This window comes from Oxyura jamaicensis, chromosome 7, assembly GCF_011077185.1.
Source record: "Oxyura jamaicensis isolate SHBP4307 breed ruddy duck chromosome 7, BPBGC_Ojam_1.0, whole genome shotgun sequence".
Taxonomy (NCBI): Eukaryota; Metazoa; Chordata; class Aves; order Anseriformes; family Anatidae; genus Oxyura; species Oxyura jamaicensis.
Window position 1 is genome coordinate 28,538,960 of NC_048899.1, and position 18,377 is coordinate 28,557,336.

At 40.5% G+C, this 18,377-nt stretch overlaps 2 protein-coding genes across 2 annotated transcripts in view; one reads left to right on the plus strand and one right to left on the minus strand.

The window, feature by feature from the left end:
• Positions 1-15,115, minus strand: PECR (peroxisomal trans-2-enoyl-CoA reductase). Its single transcript, XM_035332144.1, has 8 exons — positions 14,954-15,115; positions 11,692-11,825; positions 6,142-6,307; positions 5,376-5,457; positions 3,712-3,808; positions 1,549-1,659; positions 923-1,034; positions 1-808 (listed from the first exon to the last, which is right to left on the minus strand). Exons 1-8 carry the CDS (start codon positions 15,108-15,110, stop codon positions 720-722), a joined length of 948 nt encoding a protein of 315 aa, XP_035188035.1. The 5' UTR covers positions 15,111-15,115; the 3' UTR covers positions 1-719.
• Positions 15,098-18,377, plus strand: part of TMEM169 (transmembrane protein 169) — a 15,479-nt gene continuing 12,199 nt past the window's right edge. Inside the window, exon 1 of the mRNA XM_035332146.1 lies at positions 15,098-15,234. The gene's annotated coding sequence lies outside the window, so the exon portion shown is untranslated. The remainder of the gene's footprint in view (positions 15,235-18,377) is intronic.

Genomic DNA, 18,377 nt, shown 5'->3' on the forward strand with positions numbered 1-18,377 from the left:
TTGTGCTTCAAGACTTTGCTGTTAAATTATTGAATCAATATTGTTTTCCATCACTGTATTTTAAAGTTTATTACTTGATTATTCCATTATCAAACTTAAGTGGCAGACAGCTCATCTCTTTATGTCATTATATCTGCAAACAACTGGAAACATTCCTGAAATGCCTTATTAGTCTGAAGCTGTAAAAACAGCATTCTGCTGTTTAACCAATCACCGTTTTATTTTAATTTCCCCCACCTCAGAGAAATACCTACTCTAATCAATCTTTAAAATCATTGTTGAACACTCAGTGTGTGGTTGAACAGAAGGAGTAAACAGCTAACAACTACCTCAAGGGTTAGTGATTCAGGTAGCAATAACAAAGATTTAAATCTTCTCCTCCCCATATTTAGAGTAGAATGATTCTACAACATTCCCTCTCTACCACTTCACTTGAAACTCAATATTTTTTTAATCACTTCTGAGATCCTTCATAACTTAATGCCAGTGCAAATGAAGAATTTGTCTTTTACATCTTCCCTTCCCAGGAGGCAGTGAGTATTGTCAGAGATGTACTACGTATAGTTTCTCAAGTTTTAAACACAAGCCAACAGAAGTCAAGGCACTCAATGTAGTTACATAGGTGCAAAAACTTCATTTTACTGACAGTTGTAAGACCAAGTCACAAAGCAGGAATACCAGGAACTGTGCAACTGGGAATAAGGTGAAATCTCATTTTACTACAGCTTTGGCTTGAACTCGCCAGAAAGAAGCTTCTTAAGCATTTCAGAATTTCTTCCTTCTGGTGGGGACGGCCATCTGTCATGATCTGAGGAAAACAAAACAATGGACTTAGTTGATGGAGGAAGTTGGCATTTTATTTTTGTGTGCTCCCATTGCCCAGCTTCAGTCACTTGACGGGCATTTTTAGCCCATTTCTTACCTGGTATTTCTATGGTATTGCGATATAAACTTTGGCCACCATCTACAACCACAGTTATCCCAGTAATGTAAGAAGCAGCTGGAGACAGCAGAAAACACACTACAGGAGAGATCTGATAAAAAGAATGACAATTTTAATCTTTCTTAAACTTCTGCTAATTGCTTGTGCCCAAGATGCTTCTGAAAACTGACACAGGCAAGACACAGCTATGTTTTCTTCCCAGTAATGAAAGCCACAACAATATTAAAACCATATTTCCAGCTACAAACATCAGGAACATAACAGTTCAACAACTGTAAGCTTTCTAGTACTTTTAAGATACAATTTTTTTTCACATATTCACCTTCATTCTTTCAGTCCTCTCTGCTAGAAGTCAACCTTTCCAGGAACCGATGCCAAATATGAAATATTTTAGCTGTAAGAGGCATCTAAATTCAATTTTGGTGTAACAGTGACTACTGAGTAAGTCTCTTGGATGACATTACTACACGCTGTTGCAAGCTTTTTCCTTTCTTCATACTCTACCACAGTTCAAAATTAAGTCTTTACTGTTCTCCATATAACAAAGTGGTGTAAAAACAGAGACACAGAAATACGAACATCACAAATATTCTGAAATACATTACCTCCTCAGGAACAGCTGATCTCTTGGCAGGAACCTTTGGTATGCTCCTTAACCACATCACTGCACCTTGTTCTCCATAGTTGGCAACAGCAGTTTCTGAAAATACTATTCCCTATATTAAAAGAAAACCAAGTTAAGTTCTCTTTCATATGTTCAAGTTGTGATTGTTGGAAAATTTTAAAGTTATTGGGATTTTCTGTGGGACTAACCATCTAAACAGCACTTGAATACAAGTTTTTAAATTGGATGAAATAGTATAGTTTATAAATGAAAAACATAATTTAACTGATAGCCATATGTCTATTCAAGCAGAATAATTCAGAGTATTCCAATTCTTCACCGTCACTCCAATTGCTATGAAGAGTATAAAGACTGAACGACTGTTGTGAAATAACAAGCATTTCAAATAAGCTTGCAACAGAAAACTACAAAACCCCAAGAACAAATTCTTAACTTTTATTTATTTATTGGTAATCTGCAGGAATGCTAGATAGACTTTACTGTGAATTATGGAAGCAGCCATATTTTGCAGTCACATTTCAGACCCTCTCTACTTAGCTGCTACAGAAGAAGCGAAAGGAGACCTTTGTGGTTCTGATGATTACACAGTCCAGCTTAGACTCAGGAGGGAAGATGAAGGCTACAGCAATAGGAACGTAAGGCTACGTAGATGAGTTCTGACAGAACATTTTGGACTCAAATTTATATAAGATAGCAAAATTTTAATTCATTCATGAAGAATATTTCTCTTCTAAGATGTGTGAGATGTGAGCAACTGTGGTTTGGCAAAGGTAACAGAAAGATATAAAGTATCACCCTAACTAGACCATAGATTTTTGTCACCAGCACAGTAACACAGCTGAAAAAAAAAAACAAAAAGCCAAACCACTGAAGTGTTTGCCTGTCAAAAGTCTCATCTGACACACACTATAATTAGTATGATTCATTAGGTAATTAGCATGCCTTAAAAATATACACACATAATAATGGTGTCCTAATTACTTATTTCCTAAAGACTTGATAAATCAGAAAACAGACAGGAAAAACAAGCCAGTAGACCTGAATATTTAACAAGTCTCCAGATGAATTGGGCCTCACAGAGGCTACCTAAGAGCCGTTACCTGAGAGAACATTACGCGTTTCCCATTAAACATTCTATGGTATGCCAAAAGTACCCAAACCAGGTGTTTTATCACAGGATGTCTGTATATCCTGTTACGTTTATTCCACAGACAGTAGGAAGATCTTCCTAGAAAGATCTGATATTTATTGTACTGTGAAATAAATTCTGAATATAGAAGTAGTTGGACAAAGTTTACCTTCTTCCTTTTGTTTTCAAGAAAGTAAATGTGCAAAGTAAATGGTCATTAAGAGTGAAGATTACACAAATCACAATAGATGTCATCTCAAACATCAAAGCTAGGGCCTCTATATAACCTCTGTATCTGCAGCACTGTGCGCTACAAAAATATTATCTGGTCTTTCTATAAGATTATTTAAAACAATTGCTACACATTACCTACTTCCTTAGAAACAAGTCGGGCATATTTTAGATGACCTGTGTAGTGGTTTCCTGTCTGCATATACTTGATAAGAGAAAATAAATAAATATCAGAACACACATCTGATTTCCTTAAGAGAAGGTCCACTCCAAACACAGTCTTTTTTTGACTAAAACTAACCTGACATGCAGAAGCCAAAGTAAAAGAAGTTTTGAGAATCTCTGTATGTATTACATAATAACTTAATTATATAATAACAGGAGGAAGCCACAATCATACATGAACCTCATACAGAAAAAGTTTTGTGAACTCAGATGTAACATAATCACTACTGAAACACAAAACATTCAGTAATTTTATGTCAGGATTTTGTAAAACAGGTCCCCAACTCCTCACAGGTATCTTTTCATTAAGCTAGAAAGGCGAACAGAATGCCAATTCAAAGCAGAAGCAATTTTACCCCACGTCTCTAACTTGTCATCCAAACAATATAAAATGCTCTCAAAGGACCTGAGGAACGTAGATGAGAGAATTAAAAACACATAAATAAATATCCACGAACAGTTGGAGGCTCTAGCTTCTAAAATCCCTTTCTGTCTGAAAGCTTTAACCATAAATATGCGTGGTGGCTAAGTGTAATCATATCATTTGCGATTACTTACAGGAGCCACACTGTTGATTCTTACTCCGCTGTGGGCCCATTCTAAAGCTAACGTCTTGGTTAGGTTATTCACTGCAGCTCTTGCAGCTCCTGAGTGCCTATTGAGAAAAGAAAGCAAAAGAAGCATCTCCTCCTTCAGCTAACAGTGCCCAACATTAATCCCACTAAAGCCTCACTCAGGTCAGAGCACTGTCCTATGGCTGGACCAGCCACCCAAGATGAAGAAGGATTTTCTAGTTCATAAACTGTGAAGCTGTGGTCAAGTTTAAATGAGTTATGCTATAATTTCCTTAAACATGTGTCAATTCAGCAGGAATTTAATTTTAAAGTAGCCTTGCCTATCCATCCACATTTATATACATGTTATTCGGGAAATTTTTTTCAACTGTTATTCAGAATGTTATTTTATTTCTTGGTTCAACTTGCAAATATTCTAACAATCTATTTTAACAATCACAGTGACAATTCATCCAGATTTATCAAGAGCAGAGAAACTCTAACAACTGTAGCTTCAGCACCACCCTGTGGATCTCCACATTTATTTTGTATAAACTAAGCAAGAACAAACTTATGAGAAAATATCATCCTGCTCCTTGAAAATTTGAGATTTTGAAAATTTTCAACCCTGAATCAGGACAAAGAAAAATAATGTAACACTTATTCAAATTATGTATATATTTTTATACTTTCTTCAATCAAAATTCAAAGTTTAAAAACATAGCTTCAGAAAAGAAGCTCAGATTTTTTCCACTTAGGAAACTGTCAAAGTACAGCATTTTGACAACTTCAAATTTTACTTTGAAACAACCCATTTTCTGAAAATTATTTTTCTTTCAACAAATTGGAACTTTTTGGCATAGAAGTTTCAACCAGAAGGCTCTAACTCACATTCCTTTTGAAGGTAAAAAAAAAAAAAAAAAAAAAAAAAAAGAACAAATACGGTAAGCATATGCCTATGGAGTGGATGCTGTATTTTAATGCAGACAGCTGTGATGATTTTTTGTCCGTATAACAGAACTGTAAACATTGCATTTTTTATACCTTCTCCCAATCAAGAAAGTAGCAGAGGAAATAGAACTGCATCACAGACTATCTCCAAGATGGATAGCTACAAAGTGGCAGTAAAGAGGAAAAGAGGAAAGGTTGGCACTATGTGGCCTGAGGGACAAAACCAAAACTTGGTAACATGCTAGGTATGTTCCTCTTACTCCCCAACCAACCCCTTCTAACTAATTATGCCATCAATACTTCTAAACTGACAGTAGAAGAAGAAAACAGGTGCCAAGTTCTTGCAAACCCACTAGCAATTTGGAGAGGGAACAAGCAAAGGTTATATTTCAGTGCGAGGAGTCCCACCAGCATCCTGTTCCTGGTGAAAGCTCTGCTGGCAACTCTTGCTTCATAGTTTCTTACAAAGTAGCTGACAGAGCCCAGAGATGTCCTTAACTCTTGAGGTCTCTACTGGATTACTGGAAAGACCCTTGCACGTACAGCCAAGTATCGCTATTGCTCTCTCTTGACATTAACTAGTGTATTTCTATACTCAGCTGCCGCCCATTGCACACCTTTCCAATATAAAGAATTTAGGAGTAATTAGTGAATATAGGAAAGTAATTAATTAATGAATATAGGAAAATGCAAAATATATATATATATGTATATTACGACATTCCAGGAAACCCAATTGTCACAGCAGCAGTAATGTTGACAATGACTCCTCCGTGCTTCTGCATCCAGGCATTGTACACTGTATGAAGGAGGAAGATAACCTATAAATATCAGAGGAAATGCACACAAATGAACTTGCCAACTGGAAGCCAAATAAGCCCAACTCCAATTATCCTACAGGCTCCCAGTGCAGGTTTAGATAACAACCTGTTCTCTTTACCACAGCCTCTCCACCTGATCAGTGAGACAGCACGTGCAGTCTTGCCCAGCGTTTGGCGAGAGCCTTTTGTGGAAATCAAGATCTTGTGTCTTCCATGTAAATTACTTCCATTTCCACTTTCCTAATGCTATCCGAGAATCACAGATCATACTTAAAATTTAACTTTAAATTTACACTCCTGATGGGAGTAAAATCTCCTCCTGTGTTACTAACTACAGTCCACTGAAGTTAAAAGGTTTTCCCATATACCTGTAAGTGGTTATCCAAGCCAACTGATGCCCCAAACATGGTCTTAACCTGAAGAATGTTCCTCTACTAAGAGTGTATATGTCTAAGCATATGTTTATTTAAAGGAACAAATATAATGTACAGTTTCATGTAAAGCTCTGGATGACGTTCATGAAAACAATCACTGTATTTTACTTCACAAGCATGTAAAAAAAAAAAAAAGGTAGGGAAACTACATTTTTTGTCTACTGTTATTGCTGTAAAAACAAAACACAACAAAACAAAACCCACACCGTCATAATGTCCAGTCCTCACCTGCTTTGCAGCAATAGAAAGTCCCTGTCAGATTTGTTTCTATGACAGCATTCCAGCCTTTTGCACTGATGGCTTCAGAAGGACTCACGAACTGTCCCCCTCCGTTATTCACCAGGAAGTCAATCTTCCCATGCAGACTCAGTGTAGACTTCACCAGAGCTTCTACCTAAAACAATATGCTTTTGAAGTGTGCCAAAGTGCAGATTAAGCTATATACCCAGTTTCCTTTTCATACATTTTCTCTCTCATATCCTTTTCCACACATAAGGAGGAGGTACCAGACTTCAGAAAAGCTCCAAGACTCGGTATGACAGATTTAGTCAGGATTTGGGATTTTTTGGATTGGTCTGTATCTGTGTTTACTTAGGAAATCTTCCTGGTATACTGCAGGTGCTGCAATGAAAGAAGGGATCTTTGCTGCTGAAGGTTTGTAAAAACAAACACAAAAGCCTGCTATTTAAGACCTACTGACATTTTCTACAAGTGCAGGAGCATTCACATCAGATGCTGGAAGAATTCCAAATAAGATAGCTATGGATTTTCTTTCATCTGACCCATACACCTGAGTGTTTTTGAATAGAAAATGCAAGTAAACACGTGAAACTAGCTTTCTAATTCAGAAGCTTTGAATATTCACTAAAGTTCTTGCATATGAGTAAGCAACAGCCAACAACCTTCGGCAGAGCAAGAAACTCAGTTCATTACCAAACAGAACACGAACTCCAGAAAGTGCTGGAAGTGATGTAAGTTGTCTTCTTCAGCAAAACAAAGGTGAATATGTGACTAAGCAGGTACTTTATAAGCAGGATGAATACTTACGATTAAGAGCACTGTCTGGCACTGGTTACCTTTGGGTACTCTGAGAAGGTATTAATAGCAAATATCAATAGACATTTTATTCGCTTACTCAAGCTGTCAGTGCAGAAGAGGGGTGTCTTAATTTCGTATTTGAGAAAGATGTTTGAGATGCTAAACCTAGCTGTAATAGTGACCTAATCTAAGCTACAGGCTGTAAGCTCAGCCTTCTGCATTGTTTTCTGTTTTGGAAGTACAGCAGCATCCTCACATGCTCACACTAAACATAGGAGAACTTCCAATGGGGAATGTATTCTAAAGCATTCAAGGTTTTTGCAGATACCAAAGTGGATGTATTTTTCCTAGAACAAAATAGTGATCAGACGTCCAGAACAGCCACTTAACAATTTTATATTTACCCCAAGAAATGGGACGAGGGTTTCCTGTGTTTGCAATAGCTATCACAACCAGAAACCACGGATCAGTTACTCCTACCCAAGCATATGTAAAGATTTAATCTAGTATCTGTGGTCACAGAAAACAAAGAAAAACAAACAAACAAAACAGCAACAATAATAACAACTAAAAAAAAAAAAAAAAAGTTTATGTTTTCTGAAAGTCAGCAAAGGCTGGCAGGATCTCCAGTCACTGTTCAGATGGTTCCATCTGAAGCAATCTTCACAATGTCTTCGGTGTTGAAGAGAAAGTATCACTTGCAGTGCTTCTCCCAATTACAGTAAACATGGTGACAGCAGCCACCAGCAGAGTGAGAAAAAGGATCTGGTAGAACACATTTAAATCACAGTGAGAACTAAAGATGATAGCTTTCATTCCAAAGTAATCAAAACCCACACAGAAAAAAACTTCATAAAAAAAGATACTAGACTCTCCCTGGAAGCAGAGAGGAACTCCAGAAGGTTTAGCTAACAGTTTAGGACATAATTTTGGGGGAAAAAAAAAAAAAAAAAAAAAAAAAAAAAAAAAAAGAAAAAAAAAAAAGAACAGACGTAACCAGAAAACTGGAGCTCTTCAATATGGGCCTTTTTTGTGTGGCTGCAGTTCCAAAACACTATGTATGCTCTCCCAGGTTACTGGGATGACAGTGCTCACTGACACTAAGAGAAAAAGGGCAAATGTCCACGTAAGTTCGAGGGACCTCTGAGTGATATTAGAACTCAAGAGGTAAATTGCCTGCTATTTCTAGTCCTCAGCTAGCTCTTCAGTAGGTATTCTTGCACAGTGAAAACAGACATTTTTGTGTTATTGCTATGTAATTTTAAAGTAAGACAACAGGAATCTCATAGAACAACTCCCTGCCAAGCTGTACTCTTCCACTACAGGCTTCACACAGGCATTGAGTATTTATATACCAGCTGAGACTGTGCTAAGCTATAATGTTTACTGGAAAAGAAAAGCTACTAGTGAACTCAGACAGAAGGTAAATTGCTAAATAGTACTGTATTGAGTCCTTCTCAAGGATTCTTATTTGTCAGGTGTCCAAATGATAGGCTTTAGCCTCAGGGTCTGCTCCAGCAGCAGCTGCTGATGGAGCTCAATGTGGAAAGGGGAAACTGTGCAGAGAATTTTGAACTGCTGTTTTCAAGAAGTGCAGTGGCCTATCAGAACTACTAAGTTTTATCTTCCACTTACCTAATGTCTTCTACTTGCCTAGACATGGGTTAAAGAAATATTTGTCCACAGCATGTAGTACAAATGCTTTAAGAAGGAAAAAAGTTCCTCAAGTCTTTCTTATGCCACTGACAAATTTGCTGTAGCTCAACATTTAGGACATGCAAACATATGCTTCCCCTTCCCAATACCCACAGAGAGAAAAAAAAAATAGCTCTTTCGTAACACAAGAAGGACAGGGTCTCTCTCCCCTGCTCTGGCCACATTGAGGCATTGGAGTTAATTTATTAGATTCTGGGATTTTGGAAAAAGTCTTGATTTGAGAAGAGGCACACATACACGCAGTTGTCTGCCCTGTATATCAGCAAGAGCTACCTGACCTGCTCTTGTAGTATCCAACACATTATGTGTGGCAGTGCTGGAAAATATTAAAATAATTTAAATCATTACAGCTTCACAATTGCTAAGAAGAAATACTGATCACTACATAAGCTCCAGACCACAGGATAAGGGGCAGGTGCACAATCACTGCTTCAGGATAAACCCACTTGAAGAAAGAACACAGAAACCTCAGGAGCACCCAAAACTGGCATCCCAAAACTCTTTACTTCTCCATATTTAAAAACAAAGCAGGTTTGTTATCCTTTACAAAACAGTCAATGGAAAACTAGCCAAAAGCAGCAGCACACTCTTTTGACTGAAATAAGCCTGATAGGCTATGCAGTGGTTGAAAATCCTCTATCAAGCAAGATTATTTTTTGCATATTAACTGAAAAGTAAGCTTTACTAGAAAGATGGAGGGCCTCTGAGGATGAAGATTAAGAGACTTTAAAATGCACATTCATTAAGCTATCCCCAGGATATCTGCCAGCAAGCTTCTGCAACAATTAATTCAGTGCACCTTCTTAGGGTCTTCCCAAGCCAGAAAGAGCTCTAACAGTCGTACTGCCCTACTTGATGAGAGATGAACCTTCTCATGTTTGCATTTCACATTTCACAGATAAAAATCAAAGGGGGGGGAGGGAAAAGTATGATGGGACAGAAAAAGGCTCATGGGTTGAGATAAGGATAATTTAATTAAAGGGAAAAGAAAGTAAGAAAAAAAAAAAAAAGCAAAGGCCACGTGGAAGCAGAGAGATAAAACAATTATTCTCTACTTCCCATCAACAAGCAATGTTTGGCCCTGTCCTGGGAAGCAGGGCTGAAATACGCATAGCGGCTGTTTGGGAGGGCAGACATCTTCACACCAAGAGCCCCCCCCCCCCCCCCCCCCCTTCTCACCTTTTATTGCTGCACGTGACACCACATGGTATGGAATATCCCTTTGGCTGGTTTAGGTCAGCTGCCCTGGTGATGTCCCCTGCTCACCTCTTGCCCACCCCCAGCCTGCTGGCTTTTGGGGAGGTCTGGAGAGAGTCCAGAGAGAGCAATGCTGTGCCAGCACTGCTCAGCAACAGACAAAACAGTGGTGCGACAGCAGTGCTGTTCTAGCTATAAGTGCAGAGCACAGCCCTAGAGGGGCTATTGTGGATGTGGTTTATAAGAACTTTCACTAGCAGAAGATACTTGACAGAGGGTTCTGCGATATAGTATGAAAGAGTTCTAAGAAAGTTCTGGTGTATCTGTAAATGATTAGAGCTTAAAACTAAATGAAAGACAACTCTGTGATGAAATTTCCAGATAACAAAAGAGACACCAAGTTTCTCCAAGTGCCAGTGTGGCCAGCTGTGCTCTAAGATAATGCCTAGGCATGTCACACAGCACTACAAACAAGGCTTTAACAACACCTTCATAATAGGCTTTGAAAACTTTTAAAGTTGCTAAGGCTGTTTTGACAAATCTGTATTTTTTAAATATGAAACAAAGCAGTTTGGCAGAGATTGCCTCACTTTACCATCCCAATCCTCTACCGCTTTACACAATGTTGCAGTCACCACCACCTTACTTTTAAGTTGATGCAAAAATGAGATTCACCTGCAGAAAGGTATTAAGCATGCTGGACTACTCTCTGCAAGCACAGTGACATGAAAGAACACCTTCATGAAAGAAACTCTTTCCTTTCGTGTAGCTTTCATCATGTAAGTTGCCCTCTGACATCTGTCATAAACAATTATATCATGCTGCTGATGCTGGTAAATACAAACCTAAAATCCACTAGCAGGTGAAGTGACATATTGCACAGCCTCAGGGTTCTTCTCCTTTAGGAAAAAATCTCTCAGTATATCAGTATAAATATTTTATGTGCTGAGTTGTCCCATGAAGGAAGAATTTTTATTTGGTTTATGCTTGTATGTTAGGATACTTCCAGAATTTACATAGCTACTGAAGGTCATTAATATTTCTTTAAGTTTCGCTAGATTTTAACAGAGGCTTTGAAAGGTTAAGGAAAAAAAAATATAAATTAATTACTGGAATGCTTTATAGCAGTCTTAAGCTAAAAGTCCAGTGTCAGGTTAGACTTTAAAATGCTTACACAGAAAAAAATTAAAGATGAATGCAGACTTATGAAGAACATGGATGGAGTACTTCTGCTCTTCATCTTCCAATTTTTGTGAGAAGAATCTCAACTATGATAGTAATAAGGATTGAGAGCAAAGGTTTTGCATAGCTCAAATTGTAACCAAAATTTGAAACATGGCTAGGATTTTTTTTTTCCCTTAATATGAGCAAAACTGACAACGCAGGGATCATCTCATTAATTTAACCTGTGTAACCACAAAAGCATTGAGATTCCATGCTCTGACTTCCTGTTTGAAGATGCAAGTCTGAAGGTCTCCATCTTCACAAGTAACCACCCCCTCACTGGTGTTACAAAAATGTGACACAGAACCACATTATGTAGGCTCCTAGAACATAAAAGCTCCAAAGCCTGCTTCTCTTAGAAATAGTTGAAATAAGTGGGTGCGGTAAGAAAAATATTTGCATTTACAAATGTTTCCTTGCTTAGGTTGCTAACAAAAGGTCTTTCCTTGGAAATACACGGCTTTATCTAGATCAATTTAACAGATTTTTACTGTACCTAGAGTACTCCTGAAAGAGCCAGAGAAGAGTTTGGAGGTCTGAGAATTTATATACATGATATACTTTTGGCATGTTAAACCCCAGAACAAGATCACTAGTCGTTACCTCCTCTTCTTTGCGGATATTGCACTGCAAGGGAGTCACTTTGGCAGGACTCACAGAAGAAAATGCATTATTCAGTTCCTCTGCAGTGGCTTTTAATCGGTCAAATTTACGAGAGGCAATAACAACACTGCAACCTGTGGAGACAAAATGAAAAATCCTTCAGCTAGCAGTCAAAACTGCAGTTACTCTGGTTAATAACATCACGGAGACATCTTGTGGGATGTGCATTTCTTAGTCACTGGCTGGAAAATACAACAAAGAAGTTCTAGCAAGAGAGAGAAATGACTGATGTCAGGTGCTTCTTAGCAACAAGATCCCACTGTGCCAGGAAAAGAGCAATCAAAAAAACAACGAAAAGGTTCACTCTCCTTCCTGCACAAAGGGAGACAGCCTGTGAGTTTGCAGAGTCAGCAAAGTAGCTTTCAGACATTACTTTTGCGGCTTCTGCTCAAGGCTGCCTCATTCATCGATTATGTGATTTAAAAATGTTTTAGCTAGTCTTGATTACAAAAAACCACATTTGCTCCTAAAACCACAAAAATAATCTCACCATAACTCTGGCTATAATTTTGACTAGTAGTGAGCAAATGTAATACTCCGCTTTTTAACTCTACAGAGCCTGAAAGAAAGGATGATACCATTGCAAGATTAACTCTTATCTGCAGACAGCAGGAACAGAGGCTTCCCCATGGCACTTGCACACGCTTTATAATCCTAGCTAAGAAAGGAGAGAAAAATACTAGTCAGGAGCTCAAGCCTTCTGCTTGTGGCAGCATTTGGAGACCGAAGAACTCATTCTACAGAGAGAAGCAATGCAGGTGCCAAATTAACAGTAAGCACTTGCACTGCAGTCTCATCTCCTTTGTCACCAGAGGACTCAGGACAGCTTTAAGTCTTTGGTGATTGCTACTACACAGACTGAAAGAGATCACACTAGATTAATCCCTAGTACAAATCCACGAGACATGCAATTTCATACTATGCATGAGCAAATTACTAGCTTGCCACTGCCAAGTAGGCAGGGAGGGAGGTCTTGCTCTCACTTGTCTCTATCATAATCCTCGTATCCCAAAAGAAGCCATCCTTTCCTCACACCAGCTCTGGTGCTCATCTGCTTAAACATAAATTAATTCAACACAGTAAACCAGCCAAAAAAATGTTAACATATTGCCAGGTGCTTTTTTTTTTTCTTTTGTTGCTATTTTACTGAGTGGAATTTGGCCTCTCATGTGATCAAACAAACACCAGAATCAACCCAAAATAAGCAGTGGGAGTAAAGAGCAGCAAGCTGTTCATTTGGCTCAGGCTCTCTTTTGAAACTATACATCAAATTAAATTAAAAGAAAAAAAAAAAAAAAGAAAGAAGGAGCCAAACTTATAGAAGGAAGCGCTGCAACTATATATCCCTAGGAATGAGGTTTCCACCTTTGGTGGTTGGCCATCTTAAAATAACACAGGTAAAGATGCTACTCTCTGAAGACTCCTGATTTTTTAGATTAAGGACTCAGTCACTTGCATAATAACCTGACTAACCCTACAGTAGAGTTCATAAAATGGCACACAATCATCAATTAACACAAAATACTGATTCTCTGTAGCACAGTGTCATTTATCAACTTAAGTGCTTATTAATACACACACTGAAGAATCACGTCCAGTAGGAGACTATCTTTGCTAGATATGCTATTGTGCTAGATATGCTAAACATGAGCAAGGAGATTCTAACTGGTGGGGAAGACCTGGCACCTACAGCACAAACTGATACTGCTTCACTCAAGTCCTTACTTTTCTTCACAAAGAATGACCAGACCATTTCCTGACAGGGTTGAGGGGAGAAGGGACACAGTTCCAGACAAATGGTTTAAATCTCTCCAGAAGGCTTTGAAGAAGATTGGTTATAAAAACAAGCAATGTACATTGTGACCAGCATTACCTGCCATTGCTCCTACAAGCATTCTCTGTCCAACCAGCCTGCCCTCCAAAAAAATATAGCCTAAAGTACAAAGTATAAATGGAGATAGTTCCCGGTCATCATCTTGTAGGAATAGCCAGCAAGTCAGCAGATGAAGGTTAAATCTGACAGATTTAAGCCACAGATCCTTCTCCATTTTCTCAACGTGCTTACTGGAGATTTGCAGCCTTGTTTTCTATTTACGATGTCATGGTGAAACATTTTTGTTATTTGCATTTTGCTTGAGAAAAATAATGCTGATCAAGGTAAGAACAGTTTTAAGGTAACTGGGTAACATTGATGAACAGTGTGACGATGATGCTTTTTAAGGCACCAGCTAAGTGCACATTAAAAAAATGTTTTGCTCCTCAGTAACCCAAAGGCAGCAGAACTAGCCCTTATTTCAGCTCCACAGAACAAGTGGAAAGCTGGACAACAAGGGCCAGGAGAAGCATACAGCATACAGTCTTAACAAAGTTCTTTCCTATGCAGCACTACAGCACAGTGCACATTTAAACAGCACAACACACCCAACATGGTGGGGCATAACACTTCATGTTAGTTACCCTAATCACGTCTATCTAACATTACCTGAAACCAGTCAGATGCCAATGAACCCTGACATTTATGGCAAAAGCTGCAGAAAAGGTGGTGTAAGGTAGATGACTGAGATGTTTCTACAGTCTGCCTTTTTCTCCAGATTTCATCACTTACCTTTAACCAGCATTGAAAGAAAGCCTACAAAGTGCATGCTGAAGTTCAGTACTTTAACTTCAAGACTTCTTTGTCACAAGCACTGACAGAGAAGAGCCATTTCTCCAAGCTTAACATGGGGACAACAGTTCAAAAGCCCACTCAGCTTCAGCAGCAGCAAGACATTCAGTTCAACTCAGTTCAACAGCATTAAGAAGAAAACTAACTTCAGAGGGGGCTTGAGAGAAGCTATCTGGGTGTAACACACCCTCACTTTGCTGTATTTAAAACAACACATCGCACCAAGTGTCAGCAGGGCGAAAGAGCCCAGATCGCCCCCTCCTCAGAGCACTTGTCCCTCATGCCCGGCACTGCACTACCTGATCCCTTGTTCCCCCTGAGTCCCCATTTCCACCCCTTAAAACCCAGCCGCCCCTTCAAACGCACACCACTCACAGAACCCCACAAACCCACTCACCGACCGCCACGACCCCCAAACGCCCCACAACCCCCCGAGCACCCCTGACCGGCTCCCGCTATCCCTCAAGGTCCCCGCTTCCCTTCACCACCACCACCCCGACCTCACGTCCGTTCACCTCACCCCCTCCCCGCGCCCACCTAAGGACAGCAGGTCGGCGGCGATAGCCTTGCCGATGCCGGTGCCGCCGCCGGTGACAATGGCCACCCGCCCGCTGAACAGCCCCGCCGCCAGCAGCCCCCGCGCCGCCGCCATTTTCCCCCCCCCCTTCTCCCGGCCGCCGCCGCTCCGCCCCATGCCGCGCCCCGGGACCGGGGCTCAGCGGCGGGGAAGGGCGGCGGGCAGCGGCTCTCCCGGGGCCCCGAGGAGCTCCCCCTGGCCGCACGGAGCGGCAGCGGGGCCCCGCGGGCGGAGCCGGCAGGTAAGGCGGCCGCGGGTTGCCCGCGGGGAGCTGGGGGTGGCGGAGGGGACACCATTTTCCAGAGGCGCGTCCCTAACAGAGCCATCTTGAGCTGAGGGGCCTCGGAGGTGGATCCGCGCTTGGGATCGCCCTCGGTGAGCTCGGCGGGGGGGTGAGGAATGTGAGCGCGAGGATCTTCCCCAGGATCTCCTCTGTCCTCTGCAATGGAAGAGGTGTTCGTGAGCATCCCTCTGCGTCTGGTACTGCCGTTATTGCCTTAGGGGAGATGGCTAAGGTGAGAAGAGAGTGAGGGGGAAAAAGGATGCCTATCAGCCAAGTGGGAGAATCCTTGTGTCCGTTTTGGCTTTCTCCTTTGTTAGTTGGAGTTATTTACTTTTCCCAAAGCATGTTCTAAGTTTTAACACTTTGAATCAAAGAAGATTGTAAGATAGCATCCTCACCCTGTAGCTCAGTGTGTGTCAAAGGAAGCTGTGTTCCCTCCCTGTAGTGTGGGGAAGGGGAGGCACGGAGAAGTTCACATGTGTCCAGGCTCATTCAGCAAAGGGGGACAAGGCAGAAACAGACCCCTGTGTGGTGACTTAGACCCGTGAGGCAACCATTAGAAAAAGTTGCCTTCCAGATGGGTTAATGCTGGCAGAGTACTTTGATTTTTTAAAGCACTGCGTTACTTACTGGAGGCAAGACGTGAAATGCTGTGGCTGACACTGCAAGAAATACTTTCCCCGCTTTTAATCATCTGGAGACTCCGCAGATCCCCATGAGTTATCTTTGGCTGCCCTACATATTTTAGGCAGGCTGCATCAGAGAGATCTTTAATTAATCCCAGGGAGAAGCACTCATCTGTGCTAGTGAACTAGATCTTCCTATTCTAACCTGCCCACCATCCTGGCTGAGCCACAGGCCGCCCAGGAAAACCTGTCTGGCCTCTCTGTGTTACTTGCTTGTTAGATTTCCTGGAGAGCCCTATCAAATGTTTTTTTTTTTCTTCCCTATTGAGATAAGTTCCTTGTTTTCTGCAAGCTTTTGGAATTTCTCAATAGCCATAAATAAGAGGCTTAACACATTCGGTGAGGTTGTGTGACTGATGGGCGAGAGGATAAAGGAGAAAGGCATAAAGATCGGAGAGCAAGGAGGCAAGGAAAGGAGACATCCATTCCTTGGCCTGAATGGAGGGTAGCCCCTTTTGCTACAAAGCCCATCCACAAAGAACTGAGCCGAGATAACCAATTTTCACAGATATTTTCAGCAAGGCAGTGCCTTCTAGTCAGTGTTGTGGGGGTTGTCTTTGAAACAAGGCTTGAGTGTATCGTTGTGTGAATTGATTTTACTCCTGTGTTTTAGATTCAGAATGATTTAAGCTGAAAAGAAGAAAATCTTATTAACTGAAATCAATTTTAATCTTCTCTTACACTTGTACTTTCTTATTCACAAAGGAATGTTCGTTTTCTATTGTTGGTAGCATTAAAACATGTTGGTCTGTCACTACATGCAGCCATAGCAGTAAAGTCAGTAAGCAGAAGGCTATTCCTTTATGTTATTCTATAAACTTAATGTTTGGATATGTATTAAGAACTAGCGTCTGACTAGACAGAAAATTCTTAATTTTATTATTATTTTTTAACTCGCAGTATGTGTCAGCTTGCATTTGGATGAAAATAAATCTGCATTTAAAGCCTCAGTCTTCACTTTTATTTTTTTGATGCTAAAACCTGCTTAATTTTGTTTCCTTAATATATCTGTCACCTAAAAACATTAACCATTCAAAATTCAAAATGGCACATTTAGAAAAAAGAATGCAAAAAGAATGTTTTGTTTTTTTTTTTTCTTTTTTCTTTTTTTTTTTTCCGGTTGTCAGCCCTTCAGAGTTGTGCAATTAGCACTTCATTCTTTAGCATCTACTTTTGTATTTATAGATTGACTAGGAAAAAACTAGCTCTCCGTTGTTTTTTTTTTCAGCTCCCAGATTGTGCCTGAGCTGTGAATGAACTAGTTTGATTTGTTGCGATGAATGGGAAACTCTGCATTTTCAGAAAAGGCTACTTTTGTCAAAGACAGATTTTGTGCTTTGCCAGCCTATAGCTTAGCTATTCAGCTGATGACATCTGCCAGTCCAGCTCTCTGCCATGCTTTAGAAGTCCTGGCAGCAATATTTCCTGCTTTAATATTCTTTACAGCCTGCTGTCCTTTGGGGGGTGGTTGTGCATTCGCCCTGTTTGTGCCCCCTCATATCTTGTAATCCATGTTGGCAAGGGGGGAAAGTCTCAGAGATGTTAAATACCAAACTGAGGAGAGAGACAGATGGCTCCAAACAGGAGAGAAACCTCTGTGGGATCCAAACCCCAGGAGAAGTGTCCCTGGGACCAGCAGTCTCACAGGGAGGTGAAAGCAGAGGAGATTTAATGAAAAGCATCCTAGCGCTACAAATAAAACCTTAAGGTCAAAGATGATTTACGATGGAGGGTTTCTGCTAGTTAGCCTCGAGGAAAATCAACCTGCAGCTCTGGTTGCTGCTGCTTTCCCAGGCCCCACTCCCACGGATGCTCCAGGTTTATAGCTTTCTTCTCCTGGGATACCAAATTGCACAAAGTGTAACAACAATCCTTTTTAATCCCTATGCTTACTACTAGAAATACAAGGGTGGAGCGAAAAATGGTATGAGTTTCTGTTCCCATACCACTCTGGACTCTCCCATGGGATTACACCAAAGGCCTCCTCTGAAGTCCCTGTCACTTTCACCTCCTGTCTGTGCATTCTCTGCTGTGGCTGGCTTTCCTTTCATCACCTCTCACTGGTACATGAGAGCCTTTCTATTTCATTACTTCTGCCTTCGTGGTCAGCCCCATCCGATGGTCAGGTTCCCTTGCCAATTCATCTCTTCAGGAACTTCCCCACTGGGCAGATACTTTGCTTGCAGGGATATCTCGAGGTACTAATTAGGAGATAATCAGGATTTCACTAGCTTTCATCATTACCTGAAGGAATTTCATTCCACTGACAAAAAAAAAAAAAGAGGAGATACTGAAGACTGGGACCATACTGAAAGCAGAGTTTGTAGTCAGAGAAGACGTAGGGTATCGGTATCAGTTTGACACCGGTACACAGGTATGTGTTCTAAATAGTCACACACCCCACTGACACTGTAT